Below are 24687 nucleotides of genomic sequence, written 5' to 3'. Positions count from 1 at the left end.
TGGCTTGAGAATTCATCTTCTGAAGATACATCCAAGATCGTTACATAATAGGAACTTCATGCGTTCTATTTGAGCTGCAATGCTGAGGGTTGTTGGCAAGGTACATTGTCATCATGTTCTTTAAGGAAGGCTAACTTTGGACAACAAGAGCCATTGCCGAAGAAAGGATTATTCTTCTTAATCCATTTCTTATAAAGGCTTTGTGTATGACATGATTCATGGGTCGATCCAAAGGGTACCACAATCATTTTGTCAAACAAAAAGGAAACTTTTGCTTCTGAGGCTTCACGAACATTAGGAACGTCTTCCTTATCTCTGTCTTCTATGAGTAGGATAAATCCTTCTAGCTTGGTTTCATAATCTTTGTCTGCATTATCGCTTTCATCCTCTTCACTTTCTATTTCTACATTTGTGGGTGTTCTATAAGAGAAGAACAAGCTCTATGTTATGTCCTCTACTCCTGGTTTTGGTTTTGGTTCTATCTTTGTCTCTGCTTCTGTCGCTGCTTCTGTCTCTGCCTCTGCTTTTGTCATTGCTTCTATCTCTGCCTCTGACTCTGTCTCTGACTTTGCAATTGCCTATGTCCATGCTTCTATTTTTCTATTAGAGGTGATTTCAAAAGTCAATTCGACTTTAGACAGGAGATATTCTCCCATGGACAAAGACTCTGCTTCCTTCGGTAGTTGGCATACAGTGCCCACTGTTACGGACTGTGACTCTATTTTATTGGAAAATATCTGTTTGACAGCCTCTTTGTCTCCTAATGTACCATCTATTACTTCATTGGAGGAGTTTGTTATGACTTCGATGGATGTAGATCCATTGCCTTTTTGCAATCCATATAACTTCAACACCACTTTATTAGGTCATCTGCCAAGGGTTAGGGTTCCTTTGAACCAGTCCATCCTTGCTCTTGCTTTGAAAAGCCAAGGTCTTCCCAACAATACAGGGTATGAGGTCCTCTAAGAATTTGTTTTGACCATCAAATATGTCAGCCAATAGTCTCTTCTTGCAAGGGTTGTTTTTACGTATGGGAGGATGCCCAATGGTTTGATTCTGCTTTGATATGCCAATCTGATAAGCCACTGTGTAGGTTGCATTTCTTGCAAGCCTAGATCCTTCATTGTCACATCCATCATTATGTTTATTGATGAGCCTCCATCAATCAATGCATTTGCAATAAAGCACCCTTCCATCCATACACCAATCTTTGGGGTTCCAGGATCCAAGAAGGCATTAGCCACATCTACTTCCTTCACGGGTTTTGAGGTTCTGTTGGACTTTTTTGTTGTTGGGGGAGCAATACTTAGGCCACGTCTTCTTGTCAAGATAATTTTGAATCTTTTTTGGCAACTGGGAGATAGCATCAGCAACTGTCGAAATGTTAGGTTTGGTTTAAAGGTGTCTAGGTCTTTGACCAAATCATACTCTTTGATAGGATCCATAATCTTTTCCAATCTACTAAGAAATGGGGCCACACCCATTTTTATCTTTCATTTTTTTTCTTCATAAGGAGGTACTTCTGCATCCTCTATTTCCTGGACCTTTGGTCTTGTCTCTACAACTATCTCTGTAGCTCTCTCTGGCTCTGTAGTACTTTGTACTTCCTTATTTTGGATTGCATTGTTTTGCTTTTCCCAAGGAAGGTTGAAATTCACAGTCTTGGTAGAAGAAAAATTCTCTTTTGGAACTACGGGTTCTCCTTTCTTTGCTTGCGTTATTGTGGCCACTTCCAATTCCACCAAATTAGAAGCAGGTTCTTGGGGCTTCTGTTGGGTATTAGAACAAGTAGATTTCACAGAGACTGGATTTGGATAATCTTTTGCAGTGTGGCCTTCTCCTTTGCATCGATGGCATAAGGGCTTGTAATCCACAAATCTTCTAGGTTTTAGATAATTCAGTGAGATATGACCCTTTTCTTTGCATTTGTAACATTCCACTTCTGATCTCTCGCCACTGCTAGATTATCGTCCTTTGTAACTCTGAGAGGGAAACCTCCTTGGACAAAAATTAGGACCAAACTCCCTAGGCTAATTTGGTCCAATGTCCTGCATTGTCATTTTGGATTCCAGCAAGTTGAATCTTGCATCTTCATCTTTCTTTCTTCGTTCTGCATCTCTTTCAGAGAGTAGATATCCTCTGTATGGTTGTTCCTCAAACAATATGAACGTAAGGCTCTAAGAATGGTTGGTTTTCGGGTACATTTAATAGCAAAATGTCCTGCTTGATGGCACTTTTTGCACCATGTATTAGAATGCATCACAACTCTCCCATCTCCCACAGGAGTGGATATATTGACAATATTCACCTTCAGCGTCTATAATGTGTAGCTGCTCTATAATCACATCCATAAGCTCTTTCTTGATACTTGCCATTGAATTAAACAGGTAGTCCTTCAAATTTTCACCTCCTAAAGTACTTGTAGTAGGGTTTTAAGAAGCTTCTGTAATTACTGCATACACAGGTTGGGTTGATCCAGAAGGTCCTTTATTCTAGTTCTAATTCAAAGCTCTTGTTGAGACTTGGGTTTGTTGATTCCAGTGAGTAGGATTCCATTGTTGTTGAGCCGCCATTGGAGGATTTGTTAGAGACCATTGTTGTTGTGGTTGAACCATCATTTGAGGCATTATCGTCTACCCCCACTGTGGATTAGGTGCATTGTACTGTGACACTATTTGCATCTGGGGGTAGGGGTAGGGAACTTTCCTAGGACTACACCTGGTGGACATGCCATTCCTGGCATGGGAGGAGGTAAGACTTCTCTTTCTGAGGTCATTGACAACCTTGCTTCAACTTCGTCATACTATCTTGCACCTTCCGCTGTAGCTTGAAGATTGACTGGTCTTCTCAATTCCATGAACTTGCAAACTTCTAGTTGTATGCCTATGAGGAACACTACTTTCTAGTTGATGAATTGTTCCATCTCTTCAAGATGGATTTCATTTGCAAGACATAAGCTTCTACTCTTTCTCTAGAGGATTGATTCAGGTTCATAAACTCCTCTCACATCCTCTCTTCAAAACCTTCACGCCTAAATTTAGTGAGAGGAATGCCAACTTTAGGTCATCCCATGTGACAAAAATTCTTGTTGCTTGTCTTTCATACCACTGAAACACCACACCCTTAAAAGTGGGGAGGAGTATTGCTAACCAATGCTCAGGGGTTCTGGCATTGTTAGCCACACATGGTACCATAAACTCTACTACATGAAGATCAGGGTCTTCATTGTACTCTCCCTTAAAAATTGGCAATGGGACTACATTTGCTGGCATATCATCAATATTTCTTGGAAAATTTTGACTAGGAAGGTGACCTTGAGTCGCCATGGGAACTCTTGTAAAGAGTGCTTTTAAGTCGTCAAAGGAGGCTTTTGCTACAAGCTTGTTCTCGGCCTTGATTTTTACATTTTCTCTTCTCACGTACCTCAAGACTCATTCTAGTGCTAGCCTCTTGATTGCATCATTCATCAAGGGTTGGCTCCATCAAGTTAGTTTGTACTCAACAAAATAGAATTAGAGGGGGCTTCAATCTCTAGAGGACTCTCTGGCCAACATCTTTTCTACTTCCTTCTTCTCTATGTCTTCGAATTCGGATTTCAAACCACTACCGAGAGGAAGATATTCCATTCTGAAGGTATCAAAACTCATTATTCTAAGGATCGTTGTTGTGCCATCATCATAATAATGCCAGCTTCTGATGGTTTCAATAGTGTATATTGTGAAGAATACTCTCTCTACCAACTTCCAGTGGGTTGCTAAATTGAACAAACAGGAAATTGTTAGTGCATCATGCATCCCATGTTGTTGTGCCGCTATGCGTACATCGTGTGAAAAACTCTAGAGTGCGACTTCCTTATAGATCTAGAGAGCTAATGCCACTTTAGACATTAGTGTTAGTATCCATGGTTCAAAAATATTAGATTTTTGGACAAGTTGCTAATTTTTGATATTTTAGATATTATCTCTTATAAAAATCCATAAAAGTGTAGAAAACTTCTAGATTAGGATAACATGTAAAAAAAAGCATGTAGCTTTCAACTATCTTGAGAGGATTTTATGTAAAAAGAAACATTAGCAAAATCGCACGATGCGCGATTGCTATTTTTAGGTAGTGAAGAGCACTCTGAAGTGGGAGATGAAGAGGGATTGATCTAGCAAAATTCTGGTAAGGTGTGCTGGCATTTTACCCTCCTTTTGGAGCCAATGGAGGCATCAAATTGGCGATCCGAGCAACATAGAGGAAGAACATGTAGTTGGAATCTCTATTAGCATCTTCAAGAACTTGGCTTGAAACCTTCAACCCTTCTCTTATCTCTACCATCTCCGAAGTCTAAGCTCTTGAATCCCCATACATTCTTTTCTCTCAAACCGCTGTGATTGACCATGAAGTACCTCTTGAACCTTTAAACATTTTCTGTAATCTACTTATCTCTGGAAGGCACATCTCTATCTATCTTATCCAGTTTTCTTGCCAAACCCCTATGGTGACCTTCAACCCTACGTGTGTGATATTGGTGAACCCAACGTGAAGGTCGGTGTAAGAGAACTCCAAGATGGGGCATTCTTCAGGAGATACTCTACAACAATTGGTGCACATACTACAGCAAACTCAACAACAACAAATCCAAATGTTACAACAACAACAACAAAGGCAAGACGAAGAGAAGATTGATTCCATAGCTATCAAGACCTTAGAGAAAGTTGGGCAGGAATTAAAACAATTTCATAGTCAAAATGTCTCTATTTTCATTCACTTGTATGTTGAGAAAATGCTCTTCTTTGGTGTACCACAACATGCATGGAGTCACTTTTTTTTCCAGACTATGGTTTTCAAGAGAGAACTCATGGTATTTTTCAGTGAGATGTGGATTGGGCTATGCATTCAAAAAAGTCCTACATGAAGAATTCTTCTTAGAAGACTCTAGCCTAATGACGAATAAAAGTTTCACTGATTGGGTTGAGAAACCCAACAAAGGTTTAGCTACAATAGCTTTATACCATGAGTTTGAAAGTAAATTTGGGCAACTTGATGCTGAAGACCAACAAAGTATGGAAGGTCAAAAGATTGAATTATTCCTTAAGGCTGTAGATCCCATTCTGCAAGAGAAGCTTGTTGATCATCTATAAGATGCTACCTTCAAATTAGGAGTCAAGACTGCATGGACAAATGTTACTAATGCAGTTAACATGATTGCTTGGAGAGAGCGGATGCAACCAAGATTGGGCTCTACTTCAACTTCAACAACTCCATTGATGGAGCTTGTTCCACCTTCAAAATCCCCTATTCCTTTGACTAATCAACCAACTCTTTCTTCTTCTATTCCTTCTAAAAATGAATGAACTCATTAAAAGCATGTGTGACCTTCATCTGAATCTTATAGAAATTAGTTCCAAGGTGGAAAAGTTGGATGTCAAAGTTGTTGAACAAGGACGATCATCAACTCAAAGACCCATGAGAGAAGGCTATAAGAGGCGATGTATTTGGTATGAGAGCCAACAACATGACAAGAGGGAGTGTTCTACCTTCCGTGAGGCTGAAGCAGAAAAGCTCGTCTTTTTGAAAGATAGAAAATATCATGCAACTAAAACTGGTCTTCCACTAGTGGAGCCAAATTTAGGCAATGGTGGAATGAAGAAAAGATTAGAAGATTTAGTTGTAAAGAATGCCTATGCAGCAATTGATGCAGCTACCTATGGGCTACAAATTGAGTCAACTAAATCAAATTTGAAAGCATGTAAAGCTAATGTGCAATCTAAAGTATGGATGCATGCATTAGATCAAATGGAACACGGCAAAGTAGCCAAATATGATTTGACTAATGCCAGTCAGTGCATTTGAGGAATAATTGGTTGGAACAAATCGGTAGATTCATTTTTTTCCTTTACACATTTGGCTGACATCAATCATAAAGAAATCTTGATTGAATAAAAGAGAAGAATATAAGATGAACCAGGGCCTTCCTCTTCTGGCCCTCCAACACGGGTAACTAGAAGAATGGCTGAACAACCAAAGCTTGTTGAAAATATAACCCCAAATCAAGAAATGGAAGATGCTCCACAAACAAAGAAGACCAAAGAAAAGAAGAAAGGCAAGCAGCCAGGATGCTACAAATTATAGTCTGACATAGAATGAACAACAACTGATCTCAAACGAGTTCTAAAAGAACAAATTCTGGGAAGTAAAATTGAGTTAACCTTAGGTGAAATTCTTGGAATTTTCAAACATGAATTTCATGATGTAATTATTAATGTAATCAAAAGAAAAAGGCAATGATGCTGAAGAAACAATACTACTTTTTTGCAAGATCTTTGAGTCTTTGTGTAAGATGAAGAGAAGCTGACTGCATGAGGAATTTAACTTGAAGCAGTTAAAGAGTTAATTGCAACAATTGAAAATAAATATAAAGAAAGCATGGATGCAAAAATTAAAGAAGTGAAGGCTAAAAATGTAATGGTTGGCTGGTCCAAACCAATTGGGTAGCCCACCTCTCAAAAAGAAGGTCATCTACAGCACATGCATGGCCCGTACACATTGGGCAAGAGCAACAACAGAGAAAGTTGTCAAAATTGGAGAAAAAGAAACATCATGTATTGCACTCTTAGGCTATGATTCTAAGATAAACATCATGGCAAGGAGTATCTATGAAAGCGGCGGATGGACCATAGATGTTGATCTAGGTTGGTGAATGAGAGCTGCAAACAACTCTTCTAGAGAGTTATATGTTGCATGTCCTTATGTGCAAGTAACTATTGGAGATATAAAAGATAGCTTTTACTTTTTTGTTCAAGACTCCTGTAGTTACCCTATCATTCTTTGCCAACCATGCATTTTTTAAGCCCGCTTGGAAACAAAAGCTCTTGATGATGGTTCTTCCTATGCTCGAATCTAAAGCAAGGATAATGAACAAGTTGTCCAATTTCTTACTGTGTGTGTTAACCATCATCGAAATAGAGATCGACTGTGTGATTATCTTGTGCCTCCTAATGCCCAAGAATTCAAGGGTTTTCGGGTTGCACTGTTGTAAAAGGAGGTTGTGACAGTGCGTCATATAAAAAGATTAAACCTCCTTATACTACATAAATTGTGTCTCTAGCAAATTTGTATGTATGCTCAGCCAATAGTATGGATTGTTATAAGTCTCTTCCAGTCATGATTAAAGCTGAAAGAAAATATTTATGTCATGTAAAAAGGGTGCTCAAAACTTATGACCTAATGGCTGAAAATGAAGATATTTCAGGTTTTTTGGACTGATTACTACTGATACATTGGCTAAAATATATGCAGCTGCTCATACAAAAAATCACGCTAAAAATCTGTCCATAGAAGTATGTACATTAGATTTTTATCAAATAATTCAAGAATTTGTTGAGCAGGAAGGCATTGGTTTACTCAACAAGACTGAAGCACAAGTGGAGAAAAAATACAAGATGGTGGATAAGAAAGTCAAGCACGTGGCAATCTCACTGCCTCTTGTGGAGGGCTGGCTAATAGGGTAGCAAATCAGCAAAGTCTTCGTGATCCTCCCAACATTGGTCACGAGTTCACATGTGAAAGTATAAAAGAGCTCAAAATAGGTGAAAATTATTTCCTTTTGTTTATGGTACCCAATAAAAGTATAAATCAATGGTTTACGGTACCCAATAAAAATTGATCCTTACAATTCATGCAAGATCTACAGTAGTGTGTTAATCGTTTCACAATCTGAAATGTTGGTTCGGGTCCAATTGTTGACGAGGTTGATGAAGCTTTTGTAGGTAGAGAAATTTATTATATGGGCGACCTATATTCAAGATATAATCAATTTTAGCTTTCATTAGAAAGCCAAGACATTACCACAATGAAGACACCTCTTGGATTGGTCTGCATGTGCACTCTACCACAAGGTGCAACAAACTCCGTAGCCCATATGATGAATGCCATACATAAAGTCTTAAGGGACTTTATTCCACAACTTACTCTTCCATTTCTTTCTCGTATGGATACCACATTTTGCTCATGTAGCCGAAAATATCTATCAATTATTAAGAAAATGCCAAAGATTCTCTCGGGGGAAAGAGTATGCTCTCACTATACACAAACTAAAGAAGTTGTTAATTTCAGCCCCCACTCTCAAAAGGGCTGATTATTCAAATGGTCAACCCATCATCCTTACTGTGGATACAAGTCCCATTGGGATAGGATGGGCTGTTGGCCAAGAAGACCTTGAAGGTAACATGTATGCAATTTGTTTTGGAGCAAAGGTTCTCAATGAATGTCAAAGAAGGTATGCACAAGTAAAAAGGGAATTGTGAGGAGTTGTAATAGCATTAAAGTGTGATTGTGAATACTTTATAGGTGCTTCTATAGTGGTAGAAACTAATTGTCTTCCACTCTTGGGCATGATTGCCAACTTCTCTACACCCGACATTGCTATGTTAAGATGGATGGCATATATTAAATCTCTCAACCCTGAATTAAAGCATGTTGCAAGAAAGGTGAATCCAGTTGTTGACATGCTGTCACATGCAAGATATGACAATGAAGAAGAGCTAATGGAAGAAGATGAAGCTGAAGAATCTATACTTGCTGGATTTCATTCAATGGCTAAAAATAACTTTTCAGTTTGTTGCATATACAAACCCAAAGATGAATCTTGTAGGTGAAGATGATCTTTTTAATGGTATAGCATTAAGTACATCAAGAACAAGAAAATGTACTGCTGTAAATCAGCATACAACAACAAACATCAAAGATTTATCTATGGAAGAAGGGTGGTCAACTAGAAGCTAGCATGCTCATTGCATTGCTCAAGTTCTACTTCATTTCCATGAAGAAGATTATGAAGAAGATTCGACCAATATTTAAGCACAATGAAGAAGAAAGAGATTTGGACTGATGAAGAGTTCAAGCATATTAAGAGGAAAGCTTATGGCTTCTTTCTTAAAAATGGGCATCTATGGAAGCACGCAAAGAAGAAGAAAGGAGCGCCTGTCCGAGTTTCAGGTAATAAAAGGTTGCAACTATAGGTAATGAAGGAATCTCATGAAAGCTTGTGGGCTGGTCATAGAGGTATATGGGAAACCTTTATTAAAGTCAAAGAAAAATACTGGTGGTAGAACATGTATCGAGATACATAGCATTTTGTTGAAACCTGCTATGTGTATCAGATGTATTCTATGGTCCAGCATCAAGATGGGTTACAATCGACTTATCCCTTGTCTATACATTATAGATGCACTATAAGGATTGTAACGTATAACGATGGCGGGTAGCGATGCAGGTAGTGGTGTCACTATTTATGTTGCATTTATGATGCAAATAGCGACGCCCCACAGGGGAAAAAAACAGGCTGAAACCCAAGTGTGGGTTCATTTCGCGCATTTTCGTTGAACGTTTCGAGAGGGAGAGCGAGAGAGAGAGAGAGAGAGCGACCATCTTGCATAGGGTGAGAGAGGGAGAGGAAGAAGGCTTGCCGCCGCTGCCGCCGCCGCCATTCGCGAAGGAGAGGAGGATCCTTCATCGCAAAGAGGAGCCGCCAAACCCTTGCCATATGTCATCGGGGAGTCCATTCTCTCCTTCTTTTGCTTGTTTAGGGTTTAATTCTCTCCTTGTTTTACTTGTTTAGGAGAGAAAATGAGAGAGAAAGAGAGGGAAAGAGAAAGAGAAAGAGAAAGAGAAAGAGAAAGAGAAAGAGAGGCAGAGGGAAAGGGAGGGGGAGGAAATGAGAGAGGGAGAGAAAGAGAAAGAGAGGCAGAGGGAGAGGGAGAGGGATGGGGAGGAAATGAGAGAGGGAGAGGGAGAGAGAGTGCATTCTCTCTCTCTCTTTTACTTTTCCTTATATAATTTGTGTATATATATTGAGAGAGGGAGAGGAAATGAGAGAGAAAGAGAGGGAGAGGGAGGGGGAGGGGAAGGGAGGGAGAGGGAGAGGGAGGAAATGGAAGAGGGAGGGGGATGAAATGAGAGAACAAGAGGGAGGGAGAGTGTATTCTCTCTCTTTTTTATTTATTTTTTGTATAGTTTGTATATAATGAGAGAGGGAGAAGAAATGAGGGAGAGGGAGAAAGAGAAAGAGAGTGAAATTAAAGAGAGGGAGAGGGAGGAAATGGGAGAGGGAGAGGGAGAGGGAGGAAGCGAGAGAGGGAATGAGAGAGGGAGAGAGAAAGAGAGAGAAAGAGAGGGAGAGGGATGGGGGAGGAAATGAGAGAGGGAGAGAGAGAAAGAGAGGGAGAGGGAGAGGGAGAGGGAGAGGGAGGGAGAGTGCATTCTCTCTCTCTTTTACTTTTGCTTATATGATTTGTGTATATATATTGAGAGAGGGAGAGGAAATGAGAGAGAAAGAGAGGGAGAGGGAGATTGAGGAAATGGGAGAGGGAGAGGGAGGGATGGAGAGAGAGAGAAAGAGAGGGAGAGGGAGAGGGAGAGGGAGAGGGAGAGGGAGAGGGAGAGGGAGAGGGAGGAAATGGAAGGGGGAGGGGGATGAAATGAGAGAACAAGAGAAAGGGAGAGTGTATTCTCTCTCTTTTTTATTTATTTTTTGTATAATTTGTATATAATGAGAGAGGGAGAAAGAGAGGGAAATTAAAGAGAGGGAGAGGAAATGAGAGAGGGAGGGGGAGGAAGAGAGAGAGGGACAGGGACAGGGAGAGCGGGGAGAGACAAAAACATAATAGGGAAATGAGAGAGGGAGAGGGAGAGGGAGGGAGAAGTAATGAGAGAAGGAGAGGAAGAGAGCAAAAGGAAATGAGAGAGGGAGAGGAGAGAGAGAAAAAAGAGAGAATGAGAGGAGAGAGAAAAAGAGATAAGATGTTAAATATAATAGGCAAATAGAGAAAGAGAGGGTGTGGGTGAGGGTGAGGGTGAGGGAGGGAGAGGAAATGAGAGAGGGAGAGGAAGAGAGAAAACGAAATGAGAGAGGGATAGGAGAGAGAAAAAGAAATGAGAGAGAGAGAAGAGAGAAAAAGAGAGAAAGATCATTAAACCTAATGGAAAAAATAGAGAAAGAGAGAGTCAGGGTGAGGGAGGGAGAGGAAATGAGAGAGGGAGAGAAAGAAAAAAGGGGAAATGAGATACGGAGAGGAGAGAGAAAAAATGAGAGAGAGAGAGAGATAGGAAAGAGAAAAAGAGAAAAAATTATTAAATATAATAGAGAAAGAGAAAAAGAGAGGGTCAGGGTGAGGAAGGGACAGGAAATGAGAGAGGGAGAGAAAGAGAGAAAGGTAAATGAGAGAGGAAGAGGAGAGAGAAAAAAATGAGAGAGAGAGAGAGGAGAGAGAAAAAGAGAGAGAAATCATTAAACCTAATAGGGAAAGAGAGAAACAGAGGGTGAGGGTGAGGGAGGGAGAGGAAATGAGAGAGGGAGAGAAAGAGAGAAAATGAAATGAGAGAGGGATAGGAGAGAGAAAAAAATAAGAGACAGAGAGAGAAGAGATAAAAAGAGAGAAAAACCATTAAACCTAATAGGGAAAGAGAGAAAGAGAGGGTGAGGGCGAGGGAGAGAGAGGAAATGAGAGAGGGAGAGGAGAGAGAAAAAAGAGAGAATGAGAGGAGAGAGAAAAAGAGATAAGATGTTAAACATAATAGGCAAATAGAGAAAGAGAGGGTGTGGGTGAGGGTGAGGGCAAGGGAGGGAGAGGAAATGAGAGAGGAAGAGGAAGAGAGAAAAGGAAATGAGAGAGGGAGAGGAGAGAGAAAGAGAAAAGAGAGAGAGAGGAGAGAGAAAAAGAGATAAAGATCATTAAATCTAATGGAAAAATAGAGAAAGAGAGAGTCAAGGTGAGGGAGAGAGAGGAAATGAGAGAGGGAGAGAAAGAAAGAAAGGAAAATGAGACAGGGAGAGGAGAGAGAAAAAAATGAGAGAGGGAAAGGAGAGAGAAAAAGAGAAAATTTTATTAAATCTAATAGAGAAAGAGAAAAAGAGAGGGTCAGGGTGAGGAAGGGACACGAAATGAGAGAGGGAGAGAAAGAGAGAAAGGTAAATGAGAGAGGGAGAGGAGAGAGAAAAAAATGAAAGAGAGAGAGAGAGAAAAAGAGAGGTATCTTAATCAATGTGTCCCATGTCCTTGCTCTCAATGCAAGCTAGCAATTAGACGAAAACGCCGATTGTCTAGAACACGTACGACGATTTGGCGAGTTTCAATCTGAGATCATTGATCAGGCGATTGTGGATTTTCAGCAAACAGTAATTTGAAGTTAATATCAATCATGCATTGTACTCACAAGCTAATTGAATACCATATACAATAAGATTGGGTCTCGATGGCAAATTTTCTATCTAGGGAGGTGATGTCTCATCCCAAGGGGAAGTGCACCCTTTGCGGCCAATTAGAAGAGTATGTGGGCATGTGATGGATGGAGTGCAGGAGCCAATCCACCACTCGCAAGGCCAATCTATACCGTTAATGCCAAAGGAGACAGGCAACCTTCTAGACCTACCTACAATCTTGGAACCTGAGATGGAGGCAATGATTGATGCATTGATTCCCATGGATGTCGATACTTCTGATCCGCTTAGAGAGGAAGCATCCATACCATTATATGATGGGTGCCAAGTATCTCGGCTAAAGACACTGCTTGCACTCTTAAGTGTGCAAGCCAAATACAGGTGGAGCGATACGAGTGTGATCGAGTTTTTCAGGTACCTTGTACATACGCTTCATTGAAAAAAAAAAATTGGCACTATTATTACAAACATTTGTGCTTTTTCAAGGTGTTTTATGATTTTTTTCAGGTTATTGAAATATCATATATTACCACCTGCAAATACCATGCCTGAGTCTCGTGATGATGCATGACGTGTTTTACGGAAGCTTGGCATGGACTACAATAACATCCATGCATGTATCAACGATTGCATATTGTTTTGAGGAGAATATGAGACTATGGAAACATGTCCAAAGTGTGGTGCTCACAGGTATCGACAGGACTTGCAAGGGAAAACCATCCCTCAAAAAGTTCTCAGACACTTTCCGCTTATTCCCCGCATAAACCACATGGTTCATACGTCTAGCATGGCGAGCTTGACAACGTGGCATGCGCAAAATAGGTCCACAGATGGATTTCAATGAATGTCAGCGGATTCACACGCATGGAGCCACATTGACTCTACCTTCCCAGGCTTTGTATACAGACGGTTCATAGCTCATTTCGCAACAAAGGCAACCTCCTTGCATAAGCTTCTGAGGAAAGACGCAGAGTTTACTTGGACGGAAGAATGTGACAAAGCCTTCCACACTCTGAAGCAGTGTCTGATTGAGGCACCCATTCTGCAACCTCCTGATTGGACGAAAGAGTTCCATGTACACACTGATGCATCAATTGAAGGCTTAGGTGCTGTCCTTTGCCAGAAGGGCTCCTCAAAGCTGGATCAACCAATCTATTATGCAAGCCAAAAAGTCACTGATAGGGAACGGAACTATACAATGACAGAGCTGGAGTGCTTGGCAATGGTGTTTGCCTTGGAAAAGTTTCGCCATTACCTTCTATCCACCCACTTTAAATTTTATGTGGATCATGAGGCCCTGTCCTTCTTGATGAACAAAGCAGATGTGAAAGGACGAATGACGAGATGGCTCCTTTTATTCCAGGAGTTCGACTTTGAGGTGATTACTAAGCCTGGTCGTTCCCATGTTTTGGCTGATCATCTGTCGCGTATCCCACAAACTGCAGATGAGGAGCAGGATGACCCAGACCTCCCTGATGCTTCCCTATTCTTGGTAGAAACTGTAACTCCCTGGTATGCAGACATTGCCAATCTGCTGGCAACCCAACAGTATCCTCCTAGTATTTCTAGTCGGGAAAGGAAGAAGCTCATGCTAGAATCAGCCCCCTACACCCTGCTAGGCGGTGCACTGTACAAGAAAGGCAAAGATGAAGTGCTCAGAAGATGTGTTGCAGGAGAAGAGATTGGGATTGTTCTGAAGGCTTGCCATGACGAGCCATGTGGAGGTCACTTTGCAGGAGAAGCTACAGCCAGGAAGGCTCTGCTAGCAGGTTATTGGTGGCCTACCATTCATAAGGATGCCTATGATTACTGTAAAAGATGTGATGCTTGTCAAAGAATGGAAAAACCCACGAAGACAAGTGCCATGCCATTGCAACCTATCCTTCCTTTGAAGCCATTTGAGAAGTGGGGCATTGACTTCGTAGGACTGATCGATCCTCCTACCAGAAGGAAACAGAACCGATACATCCTCGTATGTACGGATTATGTCACAAAGTGGTGTGAAGCTAAAGCCCTAAAGCGGGACGATGGTAACAGCCTGGCCCTGTTCATGTACGAGAATATCATCACCCGTTTTGGTAGTCCCTTAGAGCTGGTAAGTGATAGAGGCACTCATTTCCTTAACAAAGTCATGGAAGAGTTGATAGAGTTGTATAAGATCCGCCATTGCAAGTCCACTCCTTATTACCCCAAAGCCAACGGCCAAGTCGAAGTCACCAATCGCATCCTCTGCTCGATCCTGACAAGAACGATTGCCGCACATCGTCGTGATTGGGATGATCGACTTACAGAGGCCCTCTGGGCATACAGAACCTCCCATAAAGCAGCAACAGGACAGACACCCTTCCAGCTGGTGTATGGCACAAAAGCTGTTTTTCCTATTGAACTGGAACTACCCTCTTTGAGAGTGGCTATCAAAGAGCGTCTGGGGGACGATGATTCACTACAACGCCGTCTCTTGCACCTGGAATGTTTGGACGAAATTCGTAGGATGGCTCTACAGTGCATGGAAGCCACGCAAGCTCGATGTAAGGCTTACCATGACAGCTTCATCAAGCACAAGGAGTTCAAAGAAGGTGATTTGGTCCTGGCCTATGATTCACGATTTGGCAAGTTTCCTGGCAAGCTCCAACAACGGTGGATGGGCCCCTATAAGGTACTTGCCGTCAACCCTAATGGCTCTGTCCAAGTGCAGACCGTTGATGCCTCTGATGATCCCTTTCTGATCAATGGATATCGCCTGAAGAAGTACTTCCCTCCTTGGGGATCTTGACAATTACGGTCACTTGATCCTTTCCCTTATTGGCACGGCACTGTACTTCTTATGATGCTACTCCTGATAGCCGTTCTTCAGTCAGTCCTGATGAAATGGACGCAACCCTTTGTCCCCTCAAACCCCCCTTCCAGCCTTGATCTCTTATCCTCTATTTTCCACCAGCATCAGTGGCGAGGTTGGTTCTGACAAATGGTAGTTCTACCATTCCCTTGCCCAATTTGAAGAAAAAAAAAAGAAAAAAAAAACAAAACATATTGGTCATGGGAGAAAAGGACTTAGGTCCCTGTCATGCCGACCTATTCTTCGAGAAAAGGTGGAAACACCCTTGGGAATAGGGGAAAACAAGAAAAAGAAGAAGAAAAAAAAAACACCAAAAAAAAAAAAACAAATCTGTTATGAGAGAAAAGGAAGCAATTCCCTGTCATAGCAGGCCTCGTTCCAGGAAAAGGTGGTAAACACCCTTGGGCGGGAAGCTGGCTGTGGAAAAGGTGGCAACACCCAGCAGTCCAGAAAGGGATTCATTAATTGATATTCCCAGGATCCAATTCCGAAGCTGCCTCCCTTGGTACGCTGTGTCCTGGGTCTCTTTGCAAAGTGACTACCTGTCCTCTAGCAGATGACATGTCCTATTCAACACAATGTTCAATTTGATGGCTACCTCCCTGGGTACGCCTCTTCAACAATTGATGACACGATCTTCATCGACAAACAATCGAGTGATGTGAGCTTTCATCCTAACCGGATGGGGAAGTGAGTAAGGTTGCCCTCTTGTATCTATCACCAGAGAGTGAGACAGAGGGTGGGGGGAGAGACCAGTCTTTTCCCTTCAAATCAAATGAGAGGTGAGAAGTGTGAATGGAGTGTTGCACGCACGGGATGGGCCTCTCAATGCACAAAGCACAATTTGTTTCTGTGCACAGCACCATAAGGCTCCCTGGCCTTCCTTCTTGCACCGTATGCCGGCACAGGCGGGATGCACAGTTGCACCATCAAATGCGCACAAGGCATACAATCTTTGCACAAGTGACTGTGAGGATTACATCAATGGGTTTCAGGAAAAGGCTGCCCTTCTGTAACTATCAACAGAGAGTGAGACAGAGGGTGGGATGAGTGTGACTGGAGTTTCTTCAATCAATTACCGAGAGGTGAGATTGAGGGACGTTACGACACTTGGAGTCAGGTATGTTCCCGTTTCCCTATGCACCCACGGGATGGGTCTTTGCTGTCATCACAAGACACATCACCCTGTTCTGTACATTGCACCATAAGGCTCCCTTGCCTTCCTCCTTGCACCTATGCCAGACGGGTTGGACTCACTACTGCACCATCAACTGTATACCCTGGCAGACTCCTTCTGCACCATTCCCCCCTTGTCGATTCCTCAACCAGGTATGAGATATGGGTTTCAATCCTTTTTCCTCAAGTGATATTAGTCATGGGGCGAGTGACTGTTCTTTCATTCCAATTGAGTGATTGCGAGTTGAGTATAGTATCCCTCATCATCGACAACGCATTTCCTGCGATTCCTTCAACCAGCTACCTCCCTGGGTATTGCCGCGTGGTCCCTTCCATGACGGACGTGTGCCGAGAAGATGCCTTGGTCCCTCCAACACCGACAACCATACTGGACGTGCCATCGACACTCAACCTTGATTCTTGACGAAACGGGCCAAGTTTTTCTAACCCTCCTACTTTGGTTTCTCAGTGACGGTCATGTTTTAAGTGTGGGGACGTTAGTGGATGGTCTATGGCGTGGTCCTAGGTCCCTGTTGCTCGGTTAACCCTATCCGTTAAGGTCTTAAGTGTGGGGACGCGTCCCTGCGCGTCTACATTGCATATCCTTTTGCATATGCCTTACCCTATTCATGCATGTTTGCCATGCCTTGCTTTTACCCTAATGGGATTCCTTCCCACCCACCCGGTTATGTTCCACCCACCCTTGGGGCTGTTCCCTTATAGTTTTCCTTCATTCCCTGATTTTGAGGTCCTACTATGTGAATGCACCCTACGTTCACCGAAGTCCACATCCAACCTCATAGCCCTGTTCCTCCCTTTTCCCTAACCATTTTTTCTTTTTACCTACCCCTATTCTGGTGCACGGTTTTTGAGTTATTAGTTTTTGAAGCATTTTGTGCAATTTAGCCGGTTTCCCATGTGAACGCGCTTTTCTCGCTTCGGAACCATGCTCTGACATCATAGCCCTGCCAACCACTTTTCCCCTGACATTTTTCCTTTTTACTCCGAGTCATTTTGCTACACGGTTTGTCCACTATTAATTTTCCGGTTTTTTAAGACTTTTTCGTGCATCTTTTTAACATTTTTCCATGTGAACCTGCCCTGTTTGCATCGGAATTCCAATTTGATCTGCCAACCGTGTCCCTTGTGTCTTCCCCCACCTTTTTCCTTTTTCCTCCCCCCTCTTTCGACTTCCGGATTTTTATTTATTAATTTTTAAATGAGTTTTCAGGCGTATTTTTGGAGTTTTTCGCATGTGAACCCCTCCTCCTTCCACCGGACCTGCGGTTTAACGTGATAACCCTGTGTCACTCCTTCTTGCGGACATTTTTCCTTCTTCTTGCGTGTCATTCCGATGCACGGTTCGTCCGATATTAATTTCCGATCCCATTTTTGGGTCTGTTTTTTGGGTTTTTCCCACGTGAACGCGTCTTATCTCAGTCAGAACTCTATTTTGATGTGCTAGGATTTTCGAGCACGTCTTTCTGCACAATTTTCCTTTTTCTTGCGCCTCGTTCCGATGCACGGATCTTTCGATATTCATTTTTAATTGCGTTTTTTGTTCATTTTTTGGATTTTTTGCATGTGACCGCCCTTTACCCTTCCTGGAACCTCCGTCGCATATTTTCCTTGTTTTCCCCTTGTCGTCCTGCCCATTTTTTGTTTTTATGCTATTTCGTTTTGACGTTTGGATTGGGCGTTATTAAATTTTCTTTCTTTTTTATGTGTTTTCGTGCGCTCCGTCCCGCGTGTGAACGCGCCTTTTTCAATTTTACGCGTCTTAACGCACCTCGATCGCCTCCACGTTTCCTGTTGCGACGTTCTGGCGCCCATTCAATCCCGTCACGGCAAATTTTTTTACCCTCGCCCCGCGCACGCGCGCGGGACGAGGGGGTACGCCCCTTGCATGGGCCCCTGCCCATTAACCCCTACCCCTACCCCTCCCCCCGCCCCTCCTTGGGTGCCCCACCCTTCGGGCACCCTCATCCTATTGGCCCCTGCCCATTCCCCTATGACACCCCCCTCCCATGGCCCTCCCACCCTACCCTTCTCTCTCCTCGACCCCTTCCCATCCTAACTGCCCCCCTCTCTCTCTCTTCCCATTTTCTGCGTGCCCCCCTCTCCCTACCTCCTTACCTCCTTCTCCCCGCCATTTCCTCTTCCCCCCCTCCTCCTCTTCTTCTCCTTCTCTCCTCCTTCTCTCCTCCCCTCTCCTTCCCCTCGTCCGCCTCCTGGTAGCCCTGCAGCACCCGCCCCAGACCCCCAGCCCCGCTGGCCTCGCTGCAAGGACGCCACCCCCAAGCTCACCCCTTCTTCCTCCTTCCCGTTCGCCGAGCTCAACCTTTCCTCCGCCCGCCGCCAGGACACGGCCCACAAAGCCCATCAAATCCAGGGCGCCCGCCGACCGGCCCGTCCTCAGCTCTAGCAGTCTGACGCCGAACGCCACTTTTGAGTGGGCTTCGCCTCCGGCACAGCCTCCGGCGCCCGATACGTGGCACTCGATGCCGCTCGCGCGGCCCACCCACTCCATGTCGTGGCGACGGCGCCTATTGAGGTCTTCCCGCCGAGTGGCTCCGTCGTCACCGCCGCCGACGATGACGCCGGCCGTGCCCTGGCTACGCTTCCTCCTCCAACTCTGCTAGCCAGGCGCACCCGCCTGAAATTCGCCACGCGCGCCTCCATCTGCCTGACGCAGCGCCCTCCCGGACATCACCAGCCTCCAGGCCCGTTGCAGCGCCCCGTCCCGCTTTTGGCCGTTGCCCCCGCGGCCTTCTTCGTGCGGCGCTGCCTCACTCGCCACGTCCGCCTCCCGCCTTCCCACCTTTTCAAACCCCCCTTCCCACCCAATAAACCACCCCCCCACTAACCTCCCTTCCCACCCACTAAACCACCTCCCCACTAACCCCTCTTCCCACCCATATTCAAACACACCCCCACCCTCCCTAAGCCCCCCTTCCCACCCATCATAACCCCACCCCCATTCCTACAACCCACCCTCCCTAAGCCCCCCCTTCCCCCCACTGTCCCATTCATCACCCAACCCCCATTAACCCCCCCACTCAACCCCTTTCCCACCTCACCCCCCTTCTTTCCTTCCCATACACACACCCCCAAACCCTCCTTCACACACCACTAACCCCCCACCCTCACTACCCCTCCTTCCTCCTATAAATTTCCCTCAACCCCCGTAACCAGACTCCACCCCCCAATCCCCGTTGGCTTCACCTCACCCTCCCCCGCCTGTCGGTCGTGTGCGCGGTGAGGTATGTGCGTTGTTCGCGCGGGAGTATCTTTTAGCCGCTGTTCATGTGTAGGACGCGCGTTTGCATTTGACGATTGAGGTGGTGCGTGCTGGTTCATGCACGCGCAGCTGTCACGTGTGTCCGGGTATTCCTTTTTGACATCCCGAATATCAATTTTTAAAATCCACACCTTCATTAAACACACTGACAATTCAAGAATAATAATAAACAAATTTGACATAAATTTTGGAATTTTATCAAAAATTACTGACACCTTTTTCCACCATTATATATATATATATTTATTTATAACCTAAAATTTCCTATTAAACAATTCAAAAAAAAAACTCCATATTGTCCTATTTATTCAAAATTCCCTTAAAAAAAAAACAAAAAACAAAACACGCGTTTAAATAAAAAACAAACAAAACCATCATTTTAACTTCATAAAAAAATACCCACAAACAACATAAAACTCTAACAAATTCTCCAAAAATTCCCCTCACCCCCTTGACCTTTTTCTATTCATTTTTCACTTTACAATATTTTTCTATATGGAACCCATATTTACAAACAATTGATTAATTAACAAACATACACACAAACCAAACACACAAAAACATTGACAAATGCAACAACATATCATTAACAGACACTTCCAATTTTGAAAAAAAAATTACACACGATTCTCGGAAATTTTCCTCTTATTTCTGCACCCCATGGCCCTATTTTTCTAAACTTGATAATTTCAAAAACAACTATTTTTGCCCATTTTAAAATTCCAAACTCTTTCCAAATACCCAAAAATATGATAAATATTCATTAAAAATACTCAAAAATTCCCAATTAATTTCTAAACAATTCCTCATCCTTTCTTTCCCATTTTTATTTATTTTTGGCATATTTTTCTTAGCTGTTATAATATTTTCTTTCACACCTAAATTCTTTCACACTAAATCACACAAATCCATAACATAAACAAATAAATTAAAAAAAACCATTAAAAAAAACCCCTTTTTCATCCAACACCCCAACTAACTGTCTCGCGAAAAAAATCCAGATATTTTTGGATTGAGGAGTGCGCATTTCTGCATTACATACACACCCCTTCCAGGTATTTATTTTATGTGATTTATTTATTTTCATTTTCCCCTTAATCACAAATTAATTGTTAAAATGAACTCTTTTATTCACTCACAGTTTCCACGCGCATTCGCGCTCAACACACACATACTTTTTAATTAAAATAAACCAGCCGTTCACTTCGCACACGTTACGTGCGCTACAGAGGCACTTTAATTTTTAATTAAAATAAACCAGCCGTCACATGAGCACACGCTGGCAAAAAAGCGCTCCACATCACGTTAATTTGTAATCAATGAATTTGCATTTAGAGACCCAGTCGGGTATCGAAGTCGGGAAACGAATAACTGCACCGTTTTCACCTAATAATTGGTAATTTAATTTATAATCAGGAACTGCCGTTTTCTTGCTAAGGTTTATCACCTAATAAAAATTCACCCATTTTTAATAATTGATTAAAATCAACCCTTCATTAAATTAATCCCCCCTCACTGCACTTACTTCCCCTTTTTAATGAACCGTTTCGTGGGATGGGTATGCGCAGTCATTAGCGTTATTTTTCATGGTCCAGTCTTGGTTTATCACCGATGTAGTCTTGATGTGTGTCGGATGTGGTATTGTTTTGGTTTCCTATCTTTGTTACGGTTCAGGGTACGGTATGCAGTTTTTTTCTTTTTTTGCCTGATACGGGGTTCTGGGTGTTTGTCTGATGCATCGCATGAAGCTTTCGGTCGCATTTGTCTCAAGGTCATGTCAAATTTTTTCTAGGATGTGGTTTGCTTGGGGTTAGTTGGTCGAGTCACGTTTTCTTGTTTGGTTGTTCTCTTATCCTTGGTTTTTTGTCTGTTGCTTTGTAGGCATTCTCCTTGATTGTCTGTGTTTGTGGTGTGTTGTAACCATCTGAATGTCGCCTTCTCATGCTCCTCCCCCTATCCAGTACGTCCCATTAGTTAGTAGGGATTACTCTTCCCTACTTACTTTTGAGCCTCTCACAAAGGCGGGCCTTCCTGCTTTTGTGGCCACTCCTTTTCCATTGCTTCCAGAGGATCCGTCGTTATGTGATGAGTTCCTGGCCTCTTACAGCAAGAAGACAGCCGTAGTCCAGGGCATGTCTATGACTTTGACATCTCGAGGCTTAGGGAAGGCTTTGTCTCTACCCTTTAAAGGTGAACCTTTTGTGACCACTCGTCAGCTTTTCTCTAATGACGAGATTCTAAAGCTGTTGTAAAAGCAAACAAGGGAAATCCTCGATGTTAAGAAGGTGATAAACTCTTCCGGAGTTTCCTTTTCTATGATCACTGATCCCGTATGGAAGACGATCTGTCAGTTCCTTCAGGACAGGTTTATGCCTGCCAAAACGCCATCCCACTATTTGTCTAAAGAGCTTTTCACAGCTTCCAGGATGGTGTTGAAAGGAGTTGCTATTGATTGGAGCACTTACCTCCTCACTAAAATGGATCAGCATTTCGTTAAAGTCACCAGGGGTAATGTTACCAATGTTACATACGGATCATATTTGTCTGCCTTCTTGGCCTATTCAGGTTTACAGAAGACTATGCCTCCACCTCCTCCATCAGATCCAGTACCTCCTCCTCCACCTTCAGAAGAGTCAGAACCCATTGACATAGAGGATGATGATTCTCCGCCTCCCCTGGTCATACAACGCAAACGCTTGAAGAGGGTAGCGGATAAAGCTCCTTTTGTACTTCCTTCAGTGCCCATCCCTGCTACTTTTGGCAGTGAACTCCCTGGGTATCTCACTTGCAATAACCTATTCAAAGCACATCGAGAAGGATCCTTGGACATATCAGTTCCCTCCCTGAACAGTCTCGTCTCAGGAGATGCCATTCCTTTCCTCTGCAAGGATATTCAAAGTTCCATTGAGTTGTCAGTGACAGCCTGTGTTCAACAGTTGTACGAGTCTTTTTATGAAGAGCTCATGCAGTCTAAGGACCAGTTGCATAAGGCAACATCTGAGTTAGCTTCTCCTAAGGATACCCTAGCAGATTTATTTAAGCAAATGGAACAGCAAACCCAACTGGTTGCCACCCAAAGCGATGAGATTTCTTCATTGAAGACCCAGTTACTCGAGGCTCAATCCCAGGTTACTAGCCTTTCAGAGGAGAAGGAGAGGATGTCCCGAGAAGCGAAGGAATTCCAAGCTATCTTAGATGACAAACTTTCAGCTTTATAGACTGCTAATGACACAGTGGCCAACCAAGCCTCCCAAATCCAGCAGTTGCAAGATCAGCTTGCAAAGTCCCGCTCTGTTTCTCCAAGCCCTAATGTTCCATTGATTCCTTCTCTTTCACAGCAGGACTTGGCTACTCTTCAGAGACAGGCTACTTTGTGCCCTCTATTCCAAGATAAAGTGGAAAGATTGCAATCTAGAATGGACTTGTTATGGTCTACCTTTGAGCAGTTTCAGGAATATGTCTCACCAGACCATTCTTTCTTTGTCCACTACCACTTACAGAAGTTGGTTTTCTATATGAAGCTTTCCACGATGGATTTACCTTTTCCAGAGGATGGCTTGAGTGGGGCTTGGTCTGCTGAGTTGTTGACAGAGGTAGTCAGAATGGTCTTTGAGGATTCTGTCACGTCAGACACCATGTTGATGTCATAATGTATCTACGAGGAGATTTGTTAATTCCAGATGAGGTAGATATGGCATGGTATGTAGGGGATGTGGTCTTATAGGCTATTTTGTATGTCAATCATTTGGAGTTTCGCATAGCTGACATGTTCCAGAGTTATTCCTCCAAAGTAGCTGATTGTCATGATAATTGGTGGCATCCCATGATTGATTCGGTGGTCCTAAATCAAAGACAAAATACAGCTCCTACCTTTGCCCAGAGTACTAATCAACTGAGGATGGATCTCTTAACCTATCTTTCAAAACATAATCCATTTGATGCTACCTTCTTTGATGCCTATCATAAACGATCTCTCTTAGGACCTTCTGTTCCTACCCTCCTCTATTACCGACAAATGGCACACCGCTATGCTATATATCTTTCCCTTTGTCAATCTAATTCCACCATTATTTTACCCCTTTTTCAACCTTCATCTTTCCCTCAAATTCCTATTTTTACTTATTGTTCCTTTATTGAGGATAGGGTATTTTCCCCTTCTCCACCTTGTCCTTCTCCATCCATTCATGTACCCTCTACATTTCCTATTTATCAGTTAACACCCTTCCTTAGTGATTCCTTACAAATTTCTGCCACTCCTTCTTTAACCTTTTCTTCCTTTTATGATTTTTCCTATCCTTCCCTTCATCCACTTTCCCTTATTCCATTACCCTCTCCTAACACTTCTATATCTCAACCACCTTAGTTGGTTAATGACTGTGACGGGTTTGATAATCAGATTTCTAGAAGAAGGGGATGGAGTTCGGATGATTGCCTTACAGGACCGCAGATTAATTGGCCAGTAATTCCAGGAGAATGGACAGCTTCCAGTCAAGCTTATCAGAACTATGTTCATTTTGCCCAGCAGTATTCACAGTTTGCAGATCCCTCAGTGAGATTAACTGCTCACTTTGCTTGGTACCTGGCGTATATGCATAGGCACTCTCATAATGATTCCAAGCCTATTCCAAAGTTGTGCATGAATGTCAATGTTAGCATTGATTCCCAACAGTTGGACATATTGTATTTTCATGCCCTCTGTTTGCCTACCAGATACCTGGTCCTGTTGGAAAGGATGTGCTGTCTCCAATTTTTTCAAAATCCTCCTAAAAACTTTGTAGATGAATCCTTATCTATGGATCGATTCCGACAACATCAATCTTTTAAGAGGGATCATCTTCATTGATATCTTTCCAAAGTATGGTGGAAGCTTTTCATTAAAAAAAAACTCTCTTTTTAAAGAAGTCATTCAGATGGTTGTGTTGTGTGTAGTGTTTGTGTTGTGACTTCATTTATGTCAAACGAACGTGGTGGTTTCCTATTGGATTTCGTGTACGAGCTACATTTTGGAGATTTGTGGTGTTGGGGTCGTGGATGGAGAATTGAAGCAGATGCAGATGAAGAAGAAGCAACCTCTTATATCCTTTACAAATTTGTTGTGATTTTTAGTTTGATAAGAGGTATTAATGTATAAAGGGTTTTCCTTTCTTTGTATTTTTATATTAGAAACAGTTT

At 42.8% G+C, this 24687-nt stretch overlaps 1 protein-coding gene across 1 annotated transcript in view; it reads right to left on the bottom strand.

The window, feature by feature from the left end:
• Nucleotides 1-440: 440 nt before the first annotated feature.
• The window catches only part of LOC148012685 (uncharacterized), a 97812-nt gene continuing 73565 nt past the window's right edge, over nucleotides 441-24687 (bottom strand). The window contains exon 3 of the mRNA XM_087669194.1: nucleotides 441-578. Within this exon, the coding sequence (XP_087525320.1) occupies nucleotides 441-578 (138 nt within the window). The remainder of the gene's footprint in view (nucleotides 579-24687) is intronic.

This window comes from Lygodium microphyllum, chromosome 27, assembly GCF_053477565.2.
Source record: "Lygodium microphyllum isolate KBCC chromosome 27, Lygodium_microphyllum_v1.1.10, whole genome shotgun sequence".
NCBI classification, from domain to species: Eukaryota; Viridiplantae; Streptophyta; class Polypodiopsida; order Schizaeales; family Lygodiaceae; genus Lygodium; species Lygodium microphyllum.
Note: the sequence above shows the minus strand (reverse complement) of the source record. Positions and strands in the feature narration are given on the sequence as shown.